The sequence below is a fragment of the Colobus angolensis genome, unplaced genomic scaffold (assembly GCF_000951035.1).
Source record: "Colobus angolensis palliatus isolate OR3802 unplaced genomic scaffold, Cang.pa_1.0 Scaffold17, whole genome shotgun sequence".
NCBI lineage: Eukaryota > Metazoa > Chordata > Mammalia > Primates > Cercopithecidae > Colobus > Colobus angolensis.
Genome location: NW_012114821.1, coordinates 6459757 through 6471909, shown reverse-complemented (window position 1 = coordinate 6471909; position 12153 = coordinate 6459757). Strand labels below are relative to the sequence as shown.

Below are 12153 nucleotides of genomic sequence, written 5' to 3'. Positions count from 1 at the left end.
GGTACAACTCAGTCTCCTTCACCCCCATTGGAAGGCCTGGTACAACTCAGTCTCCTTCACCCCCATTGGAAGGCCTGGTACAACTCAGTCTCCTTTACCCCATTGGAAGGCCTGGTACTATATCATTAGGACAAGAAGCTGGACCTCTTGGGTCTCGTGACATCCCCCCTGCAGGTCCTCTGAGCCTCCATACACCAGGTTCTCGATCTCTCCAGGCCCAGGGATAAAAGCCCTGGAGAAAATACGGTGGGTGATGCCAATCCCTGTGAGAGGGAAACAGAAAGCTCAGGACCACTGAGATAAGGCAGTGCTGTCCTTACCTGTGGGATGCCGTACTGGTCGATGACCTGCCAGATATACCAGTCTTCCTTCCGAGAGGTTCTCCTGAACCGGAAGGTTGTTACAAAGGCGTATTCATCAGGTAAACCTTGGGGGAACACCTCCCTGGAGAAAAATGGAGACAGACACAGCAGGCTTGGCAACGAGAGCAGGGAGCCAGCAAAGTGAGCCCACACAACCCACCAGTGATCAAGCCCTGCCAATTGGACTTCCTAAATATTTCCACCATCCACCTTCTTGGCCTGCCTTGACTGCTTTCTCCTTAGGTCAGGGCCTCAATGTGACCTAGACCATCGTCATGGCCCCTGAGGCTCCAGCCTCAGCATCTTCAAATCCATCCCCACGGTGCATCTGCTTCCATCTCTCCACTACCACCATGACTGACGGCATCCACAGTAAACGTTAAATGGTCACACTCCCGGGATCAAATATGGAGAAACTCCCAGCTTCGCTGCTCCCTGCTGCATCCCTCCTCGGCCAGGACAAATGGATATACCTTATGCTGCTGGGTGCCCTGTCTCAGATGCCAGGATGCCATGGTCTGAATGTTTCTGTCTCCCTAAATTTATTATGTTGAAATCTTCACACCAAGGTGATGGTAACAGAAGATGGGGATTTGGTGGGGGGTGATTAGGTCATGAGGGCAGAAGGCTCATGAATGGGATTTGTGCCCTTATAAGAGAGACCCCAGAGAGCTTGTTTACCCCTCCCACCATGTGAGAGTGCAGGGAAGGATGGTGTCTATGAGGACCCTGATCTTAGACTTCCCAGCCTGCAGAACTGTGAGGAGTAAATGCTGTATATAAGCCACCCAGCTAAATTTATGGTGCTTTGTCATAGCAGCCAGAATAGACTGGGATGTAGCACATCCTCTTCTTTCCCACAAGGCCCAGGTTCCTGCCTGGCCTGTAGAGCCAGCCCCTCACCTTGAGGAGGCCTCAGCTCCCTGTTGCTCCACCCCCACCAAGTTCTGGGGCTGCTTTTCCTCCTCCAAATTCAGAAATGAAAATTGTTCATTCCCTTCTGTAGAGGATCAATTCCCCGACCAAGAACCAAGATGCCATCCCTCAGTCCCTCTGTCCTCGGAGCGCTGCTCTTCCATCTTCCTCTGAATCATGAACAGGGCACCTGGGCTCCCTCCTGCCTCTCGCATATCAGTCCAGAACCCCGCCACCCCCACCCACACACAGCCTCCCCTGACTGCACATCCCCAGCCGGGACCTGAGGAATCTCCCACTTCCTCTTTCTTCTTCTCCTTCCCTTCACAACAGAGTTCTGGAAAACGTCGTTGATATCACCCCCTCCTTCCTCATCTCTCCCCATCTGCTCGACTCACGGCCACCTGTCTTCCAGCTCTCCAGGCTCCCCACATTTTCCTTGAGGTCCCTGGTGAGGAAACACTGACAAATCCCTGTCCCTTAGCACCCACTCGGGTCCCTGAAGCATGGCAGGCACTTCATAAAAGTTGAAGGAATGCAGAACTTCAAAAACTGTCAACAGCCATTTCCATGGAGAAACCTCTCTTTCACCAGAGCTGGTACAGGGCCTGCTTGATCTTCCTGGAGGACGCATCCTAGACAGCACAGACGGGGAAGCTGCCCCATGCCTTGCAGGAGTCTGAGCAGCCTCCCTGGCCCCCACCTACTTGATGGCAGTAGCAACCCCTCACCCAGTTGTGACAACATAATTGTCTCCAGATACTGCCCAAGGCCCCCTAGGGGGTGGGGGTGAAATTTCTCTTAGTTGAGAACCACTGATCTATCCTAGATTTACATCCTATCAAAATAAAGTTTAGCTTACTTTTTCGTAGTGTTTCTCAGATTCAATAAAGCACTTACACATAGGATCTCATTTGACATAAGATTCCAGGATTTAATAAAAATATACAATTTTTTTTTTTTTTTTGAGACAGATTCTTGCTCTGTCGCCCAGGCTGGAGTGCAGTGGCCGGATCTTAGCTCACTGCAACCTCCGCCTCCCGGGTTCTCGCCATTCTCCCGCCTCAGCCTCCTGAGTAGCTGGGACCACAGGTGCCCGCCACCTCGCCCGGCTAATTTTTTTTTGTATTTTTAGTAGAGACGGGGTTTCACTGTGTTAGCCAGGATGGTCTCGATCTCCTGACCTTGTGATCCGCCCGTCTCGGCCTCCCAAAGTGCTGGGATTACAGGCTTGAGCCACCGCGCCCGGCCAAAAATATACATCTTTTGAGAGCTTAACACAAGCTCACCACTACTCTTTTCATATATTGCCTAATTTCTTCCTCACGAGAATGTATAAAGAAGGTATTACAGGTGTGAACCCGGGAGGCAGAGCTTGTAGTGAGCCAAGATCATGCCACTGCACTCCAGCCTGGGCGACAGAGCAAGACTCCGTCTGGAAAAAAAAAAAAAAAAATCGGTATTTTGATCCTTGTGCTATAGCTGAGGGCACCCAGGCTCTGAGGGGTTAACTCCATGCCATCTGGCTACCTGGGATCTGCTCTCCTGCGCTCTTCTCTTAATCACCAGCTGACTGCACTCTTAACTGCAAAGCCTGCTGTGGGGGAGCCCAATCCTGCCCTGGAAGCTGGGGGCTGCCTCAGGAATGTACATGACACTGACTTCCCTGCTGGAGGAGATGGACCCTGTCCGGCCAGACAGACAGGAAGGGAAGTGGGGAGGCGTCTGAGTTCCTGGTTCTCAGACTTGCAGATCCGCAGGGACTTTGGTTGGCTGTAGGACCTGCAAGCAAGATTCTGATTCTGTTTACAGCTCCAGGCTGGGAGATGATGGCCCAGTTGTTCAAAGTCATTCTCTGAGTTGGGATGTCACCCAGGATCACATCCAGGTAATAGGAACAGGGCCCATCACTCACAGCAGCTGGGCTTCCCTCAGTATTCAGAGACGCCCTCAGTCACTGCCCATGCAGGAGGAAGATGGGACCTCCCCACCTGCGTCCACAGACACAGACTTTGTAGCCACAGATCAATATGTTGCTTTGTTTTTCATTTTCTCCTTCTTTCTTTACTTTTTTTTTTTGAGACAGAGTCTCACTTTGTCTTCCAGGCTGGAGTGCAATGGATGGCACGATCTTGGCTCACTGCAACTGCCGCCTCCCGGGCTCAACCAATTCTCCTGCCTCAGCCTCCCAGGTAGCTGGGATTACAGGTGTCTGCCACCACACCTGGCTAATTTTTTGTATTTTTAGTGGACAGGGTTTCAGCTCATTTTTTGTATTTTTAATAGAGACGTGGTTTCACCACATTGGCCAGGCTGGTCTCGAACCCTGGACCTCAAGTAATCTGCCTGCCTTGGCCTCCCAAAGTGCTGGGATTACAGGCATGAGCCACAGCACCTGGCCATTTTCTCCTTATTTTCTTAATAAATCCAATTATGCTATTTTTTTTCCCCTGAACACACTTTCTTCTTATGCCTTTGAAATACACACAGACAAGTATATCATAGGAAAAAGTACAGATTTATCTGTTAATGACTTTATATTCCCCTGATTATAATAACTTTTGCTTAGGTTACACACACACACATATGTGGATATATGTGCATGTGTGTGTACATATATATATGTGTGTGTGTGTATATATATGTGTGTGTGTGTGTGTGTGTGTGTGTATATATCAGTCATTTTAATCAGGGAGAAAAAAGATCATTAACAGAAAACATCTAAAGAAAGGAAATAGCTGAATCCAATCTTTTCCACAAATAATACAGCAGATATGAGATGACAGTGGAAGGGAAAAGGGTGTGTAATTAGAGGACCTGAGTTTGAGGCCAGCCTCTGCTTCCTCTGACCTGTGAGGTGTTGAACAAATCACTGTCCCATTTTGAGTCTCAAATGTTGTACCAGTTAAGTGAAAAGTATAATACCTGCCTTGCTCGTTTCCGTTATTGTTGTGAGAAGTAAATTAGATAAGGTGCCCTTTAAAAGTTAAACAGGTGAGAAAAAAATATAAATATTGAAAGTGACACCTCTTTTCTTTATGAACAAAATTAACTTGCAAACTAAAATTGTATATATGTGTGTTTAAATTTCAAAGCTTTAGAAATTAAAAGTGTAATATCCTTTCTTGAAAAGAAAGAACTTTGCCAATTTGATTTTATTTTGGGTGTTTTGCCATTAAAACAAATGTAGAAATTCCTCCTCAGAGCAACTCTCAGAGAACAGGAAGGAGCCCAAATCCATGAGCCAGAATCGGGGTCCCATGCTGTGTTCCACAGAGCATTGCCTGAATTCGGCTGCTTTGCTCTTTGATCCAAGTGCCTCCTTAGAAGGTTAACAAACAGAGTGGTCCTTGGTTAGACCCTTCCACTAGATTTGTGTAACTTTTGCTTGCTTTATTTTGTTTGTTCTCTTTTGCATTTTTTTTTTCTTAAAGTTCCACACGATTTTTTCCTGCTTACCAGTAGAATAGGTGATGAATTGGACATATTAGGCAAAGAAGTGAGGGGAAGTGAAGAAGAAAACAGGCTGTAGACTCTGCTCATCCCTGTGCACCCCCCACATGAGCATGGGGCCAGGTGATTCATAATAACATCCCCCAGCACCTGGCTGTGTGTGGAGGGAGAACCTCATTGTCTGGGAAGGTGACTCTCAAAAGTTGGCTGACAGCGATTATTGTCTTTGTTTCATGAAAACGAGACTCAGAGAGGAAGTGACTTGTCTCATTTCTTCTTCTGTAAAATCGCTCTTGGAATGCAGACACTGTGAGCCATGGATGAAACGACTTCAGGGTCTGAAACAGTGCCTGTGTGTGGCTGGCACTCAGAGAATGCTCATTGAATTAAAAAAACAAAAAGGATCACACACATGCAGAAACCCATACTCTATGAGCTGGCATTCAAAGCCAGTCTTTGCCAGACTAGCATCTGAAAGAACATTTTCACTCCTTACGGACTGTTGACTCATTCATTCAGCAAATATTTCCTCATTCCCTACTCTGAGTAGGGCTTAGTTGGGTGCCGAGACTGTAGCAGAAACCAAGACTCATTTCCTTGCTAGGACTTCTCATTGAGCAGGGGAGATAAGACTATTGGATCAGGTAACTTCAACTTTAACACATTTTGTACAGAAGTACAAATTGGGAGGAGGGTAGGTAAGGGGAAGGCCTGATGTTGGGGATTCAAGGAAGGCATCTGGAGAGCATAATGGGTGAGCATGCTTTGCAGGATGAGCAGGGCAGGTGTCCCAGGTAGAGGAAGAACATGAACTAAGGCCTCCCAGTGGGAGGAGGGTGCCTGGGAGGTCCTAGAACACAGACAGAAGGCACACAGGGAAGACTGGAGGATGAGCCAGGAGACCACAAAGGCAGGATGGGGTCGGGTCACACAGGGGCCTTCCTCTTCCTGGCCTTTTAGTTTACTAAGAACACTGGAAGCAGTTAAATATTAATAGTTTAAAGATGGAAGAGAGGTCGCATGACATGATACTGTCAGAGACATGTGAAGCAGAGCAACTCCATCTTAAACAGGAGCTGGGTCAAATGAGGCTGAAACCCACTGGGCTGCATTTCCAGATGGCTAAAGCATTCTAAGTCACAGGATGAGACAGGAGGTCAACACAAAACACAGGTCATAAAGACCTTGCTAATAAAACAGTTTGCAGTAAAGGAGCCGGCCAAAACCCACCAAAACCAAAATGGCCACGAGAGTAACCTCTGGTTGTCCTCACTGCTACACTCCCATCAGTGCCATGACAGTTTATAAATGCCATGGTGATGTCAGGAAGTTACCCTATATGGTCTAAAAGGGGAAGCATGAATAATCCACCCCTTGTTTAGCATATCATCAAAAAACAACCATAAAAATGGGCAACCAGCAGCCCCTGGGGCTGCTCTGTCATTCTTTTATTTTTTTACTTTCTTAATAACTTGCTTTCACTTTGCACTGCGGAGTCACCCTGAATTCTCTCTTGCACGAGATCCAAGAACGCTCTTGGGGTCTGGATTGGGTAACAGCATCATTTTTGCTTTCAAAAGATTTGTCTGCCCGTAATGAGAAGAATAGAGTGTTCATTTTGGTATCATCTTTAGCTCCTGACTAGAGGCCCAATAAGTGTCAGGAACTGGACAAATCTTTACATGATGTCCTTTCAATAATGTTACAAGGCAGGAACATTCACTTTGGATTGAAAACATGAGGAAATTGAGGCACAAGGGCATTCAGAAATGTGTAAAGCCAAGTACCCAGTCAACATTGATACTCAGTCTCAACTGGCCAAAGCCACTCCATGATTCTGGCAAAGCCACACCTGCCATGAATGCAGTGTCAGGTCCTTAGTAGGTGCTATGCACTACTAAACCATACCCGTTTGTTATTTCATGAACGGACAGAAAAACACATGTATGAATGAATGGCTAATGCCAAATGTGTATGGAGAGATGGGTGTAGAAGGAGCAGAGAACCAATGAAGTCAATGATAATAGATTGCCTAAAAAACAGGTTGAATTCCCTGGTCCAGTGGTTCAGCTGCTTCATCACAGGGCAACCTTATCAGGCACTGAGTAGGTTAAAGCCTGGCTCAGTGCCAAGTATGAAACTGAGGCTGCTGGCCCCTTTCTTGCCCTTTCCCACGACACCCTGGGCAGGTCTGGAAAGAGAAGTGACCACTCACTCAGTACTTTGCACCACAGGGAAGGATCCCATCCGTACATAAGAACTCTGCACGCCATTCTCTCTCTTCCCCAAGATTTCCTTCACACTGAACAAATCCATCAGGTCAAAACCTGTTCAAAGAGAAGAGCTGGGAATGAGTTTGGAGACGGAAGAGTATAAAAGACAAAGAAAAATCATATCTGCTCTCTGCAAAGGCAGCCTGCCCATCCCGCCCCAGGAGAACAGATTGGGAGGGAATTGTTCACATACATATTCAGGGAGAAAAATAAGCACCGGAGTAATGAGATGTACAGCTTCGGCTTCAACTCCAGGAAAAAGGTGCAGAAGAACACAGACACTGGCTTTCTCAAGAAAATGTGTGTGCATGTGGTTAAGTGTGAGACAAATGGAGGGTGTCCTGGTTGTGTGAGTGCCGCAGGGCCCTGGTGCTCACAAAGCCCAGTTGTGTGCTCTTTGCTCACGCAGGCTGGCTCTGCGGGCAAACGGCCAGCAAGGGCTTTCCTTTCTGCAGCCATATTTTTGCCTTGCATTTGGACTTTACTTGGGTAAAGTTTGGCAGCTTTTAAGTTTCATGATTTTTTAAGAGAGAAACATCAGAGAGGAATAAACTGTCTTCATGAGACTACATTACTTGAAAGGATTTTGTTTTGTTTTTCCTTAGTTCAGTTTAATTTTCCTCTAAGAGAGGGCCTTATATGCATTGTCAATGTAAAGTAACAGAAAAATCAGGGGCTTTGGACTTGGGTGAGGGTCAAGGGTAAGGACGGGGGTTTGATCCTGAGCGGCCATGTGTATGTGACACTGGGCAAGTCACATGACCCACAGGAGTCTCGCGTACTTCACCATGGAAGGACAGCAATGATGCCTACTGGGTAGGGCTCTGTGACAACTGTGAAAGACCCTAAATATGTGTACTTAGCATATGGTGAGAAATTCATACAATGGGTTTCTTTTTAGGAGTTATTTCCCACAACCAGCAGCACATGCTCGTCCACATTCCCCCACAGTGGGATGCTTTCTGCAGACCAGGTTCTCAGAGGGGCCTAAGGACAACACTTGTTCTGGAGGCTAACATTGTGACTCAACACCCGCCTGAAACTGTCTCTCTCGGACACTGGCGAAAGCTCTCAGCAGGTTACAGGGAAGCTGGCTGAAGATAGGCACCAGGCTAAGCCCATCTGTGCACCCCCAGGGATAATATACTTCTCGCTATTGGCACCTAACCTATGAGACTTTAGGAAGAGTTCCTCACTGTTTCCAATATTCTAAGGCACTACTGAAAAAAAAAAGAAAAAAGAAAAAAAAAAAAACAGGAAATGAACTTGTAGTACTAACATAATGATTGAAGCCTCTTGGCCTCTTTTACCACTAAATTCTGCCCAAAGAGATTATTTATTCATTCAAGAAATATTTATTTCTTCAATGCTTTTGAGAGCCAGGTCCATGCCAAGCACTGTGTAAGAAATGCCAGGGAGGGAAGCAGGTAGTCCTGATGCAAAGTTTGAGTATTAGAATTGGACAGGTCTGGGTTGTGATCCTAATCACCATGTGTTTGCTGGGTGACCTTAGGCAGGTTGCCTGACATCTCTGAGCACTGGTTTTTTCCATCTGTAAAAAGGGGATTATTTTAGAATGTACCTCATTGCTATGAGACTTAAATGATACAAAGTTCTTCATAAAGTACCTGACATACAGTAAATCACCAACAGAGCGCTTTTCATATTTACTGTTTTCTCATCACAATTGCAGCATTCTCTAACACGACATTTTGTCCATAGATGTCATGTATTTATTCAATAGCTCTTTTTGAGAGCTTGCAGTATGCCAAGCCCTGTGAGCTCCAGGGTTGCAGCAGGCGCCAACACAAAATCCTGGCTCCAGGAGAACTGGAAAAGGTGGGGACCCCAGGAAATCAGGAAATGCACAGTCCAAGTGTGCAGTACAATTCCAGGCACGAAGAGTCAGTGAGCAGGGGCAGCACTGGAGAGGAACAGGGCTGGGGTCACAGGGAAGGTGCTCGGGGCGGAAGCTACCAGGTAGAGGCTTGCTCTGGCCTGCGATGGTCTGGGAAGGGGGTTCTGAGCAGGGCAAGGTTGCTCTGGGATTGAAGCCCTGCACTTTTTGGATTGGACCATTCCCTGCCCCTTGCCATCCTGAGGTTGTCAAGTTCTCGGAAAATGACTAAGAGCTGCCATTATGTCACTTTCAAATAGCATTTCACACACTGGCTATTTAATGGAATTCATGATATAATGTTAAATGATATGGGGTCCTTAAGATGGGAACAGTATTCAGAAGCTTCATGATAGATGGAAAAAGCACCCCTCCAAACCATGCTTGTCACTCACACACTAGTGTGAGTGATTCAGCATCTCTGGAGACGGTTGGTTTGTGGGAGGGAGCAGGCACCCACAGTCCCACAACCGAGGTCCCCTGTGGTGCATGGGTTGATCCAGCTGAGAGGCTGCCACTGGGCACAGGCTGAGCAAGGCCAGCTTTCCTCACCTGCCAGCTGCTTGAGGACAGGGCCTGGCTTGCTGAGTTCACCACCCGATCCCCCATCCTCGGGACCTGCAGGGCCAGCCCACAGTGCAGATCTGTCAAACTGAACACAGGTCTCACTCTGAGCTGTAACACAGGCTTGGTCCCTGGGAGAGACTGTGTGGAGGAGAGAACACCCAGCACGTGGACCAGATACGCCTGAGTGAATGAAGTCCTACTAATGAGCTGTGTGGCCTTGAGCACAAGCCTCAACCTCTCTGGGCTTGCTTCCTCTGCAGTTTCGTAAAATTGGGATAATAACAACACAGTGTGGTAGACAAGTAAGGGCTATGATAACAATTTACGTGCAAATCCCTGTTCCCACATTTTCTCTCCCTGCCAGCTCTCAGGCAATTTACTCAACCTCTCTGCACCTCATGTCTTCATCCACCAAATGGGACATTAAGAATAACCAGTTGGCCAAGCAAGTGGCTCATGCATGTAATCCCAGCACTTTGGGAGGCCATGGTGGGCAGATCACTTGAGGTCAGGAGGTCAAGACCAGCCTGGCCAACACGGTGAAACCCTGTCTTTACTAAAAATACAAAAATTAGCCAGGGGTGGTGGTGGGTTCCTGTAATCTCAGCTACTTAGGAGGCTGAGGCAGGAGAATTGCTTGGACTCAGGATGCAGAGGTTGCAGTGAGCTGAGATCGCACCACGGCACTCCAGCCTGGGTAACAGAGAGAGACTCTGTTGCAAAGGAAAGAAAGGAAAGGAGAGGAGAGGAAAGGAGAGAAAAGGACAGGAAAGGAGAGGAAAGGAAAGGAAAGGAGAGGAAAGGACAGGAAAAAGGAAAAGGAAGAGGAATAGGAAAAGGAAAAGGGGAGGGAAGGGGAGGGGAGGAGAGGGGAGGGGGAGGAGGAAGGGGAAGGGGAAGGAAGGAAAAGGAAAAACCAGTCACCAGGCCTGGACAGGACAATGGCCCTGCACAGTGTCTGCCTGTCTGCCAGTGGCAATACATTCTGACTCTATTAGACATTCATGTCTTGGAAAATCACTTTGAGTTTTAAATGAGAAAATGTGTAGGAACATGCCTGAAACACAATAGTTGCTCACTAAAGGCTGGATGCTCTAATGGGTCCCTCGCCCTAAATGAGAGCATGATCAGTCCTCTAAACCTTCACAAGCTCTAGATAAACATGCGGCATGGAGAGGTGGGTGGGTCTCCTTGATACTAACATCCTGTGATCCTGGCTGAGTCACTTTCTTTCTGAGTATCAGTCTCCTCATCTGTAAACTGGGAGAATTTTGGGTGCAATTTGATCATCTTTTGTGTTTTTAGTACCAAAAACTATTGTCATATTTCCCCCAATTTGTGCCATGGCTGGAAGGAATCCCAGTCAAACCGCATTTCTCGCATAACAGTTAACTTGAATGTGCAATTTTATGCAGTGAAGAATCCCTTTGTTCAGTATGCCAGGAGACAGGAGGTAACAGAACAGCCACAGTTCCTACTCAAAGCCATGGGGTTAATCCCAGGTAAAGGTACAATGCACATTGGGCATTAGCAATGTTTAACGTAGCCCAAGGCACTCTGCTGCCACACAGAGTTCCAGCTAGGAGACTGAGGAAGTTATCTGGTTTTGTTGAGCCTGTTTCTGTAATTGGAAAAATGGAGAGAATAATTTATTGCAGGGGTGTCATAAGACCTAAGTGTGATGATGGGATTAAACACCTGGGGGGAAACCAGCACCCAGGAGTTCCTTAGTCAACCCCACTGTCCCCGCCTGGGCACAATGGGAACCTGTTAACCCAAGTGAAGCTGGATCCCCTGGCAAAAGCTCTGCCACCACCCCAGAGCCCCACCTCTCTCACTCTGGTTATAAGGACCAGGCCTCCAGGGTGCATGACTGGGAACAGCCACCACGCCCACCAAGGAGGGAGTCCTGGGAAGTCCCAGAGATCCTAAGTTGGGCGTTGGGAAACATTCACCGAACGCAAGCTGAGAGCACCCCCTCTCCTTTATCTCCCCACTGCACTGCTGTTGGCACAGCCCCCCGCCCACCTGAACAGGGTCTCAATGCCCCAGAGGCTGCAGTCTCAGTATTACCTAGAGACAGAAGCATGAAGAGTCCCCACAGCTCTGGGCTCCGAAGCAGGCCCAGTGAGGAGCAGCTGTTGGAACTGACTGGGCCCCATACAACGAGGGGCCTTTTACAACCCACTGGGCTGCCCCTGTATTGCAGCCCCTGTGTCTGGAAGTGTCCTGGGGCCTGAGGAGCCCCAGCAGTGGGAGGGGCAAAGTCAGAGCCGGGAACTGCAAAGTGGGCCGGTCCTCTACTTCACAGCACCATCAAACACCGCTAAAAACTGACACCCTCATCTGCTTTTCCCCTCAGCAGTCATATTGGAGAGAATATATGAAATAGACTTGTTTTCAAAAAGCAAGCCTATGCTCTACTTTCTGGTTCCACTTTTATTGGTTTCAGTGAACAAAAACAAAGAGTTGAATACAACAAAACTTGGAACAAGGAATTAACTAGGTGGCAGCAAAGGGCACCAAGAAAAAAAAAGATAAATTGCCCAAAATAAATAAGGGCTGGGAAGAAGAATAAAAAATGTTCCCGAGGAAAGCAGGCTGTGATGCAAGGCACTGTGAGATAAAAAAAGCAATTGTTTCATGCAAAAAATAGAGGGAGCACCTCGCTGAAGCCAGGAAAGCC

The 12153-nt window shown here is 47.5% G+C and overlaps 1 protein-coding gene across 1 annotated transcript in view; it reads right to left on the bottom strand.

Annotated features, from left to right (window-relative positions):
• COL22A1 (collagen, type XXII, alpha 1) overlaps positions 1-12153 on the bottom strand; it is a 299536-nt gene that overhangs the window by 242155 nt on the left and 45228 nt on the right. The window contains exons 4-5 of the mRNA XM_011938231.1: positions 6946-7057; positions 321-444 (exon numbers count right to left, since the gene is read on the bottom strand). Of these exons, the coding sequence (XP_011793621.1) occupies positions 321-444; positions 6946-7057 (236 nt within the window). The remainder of the gene's footprint in view (positions 1-320; positions 445-6945; positions 7058-12153) is intronic.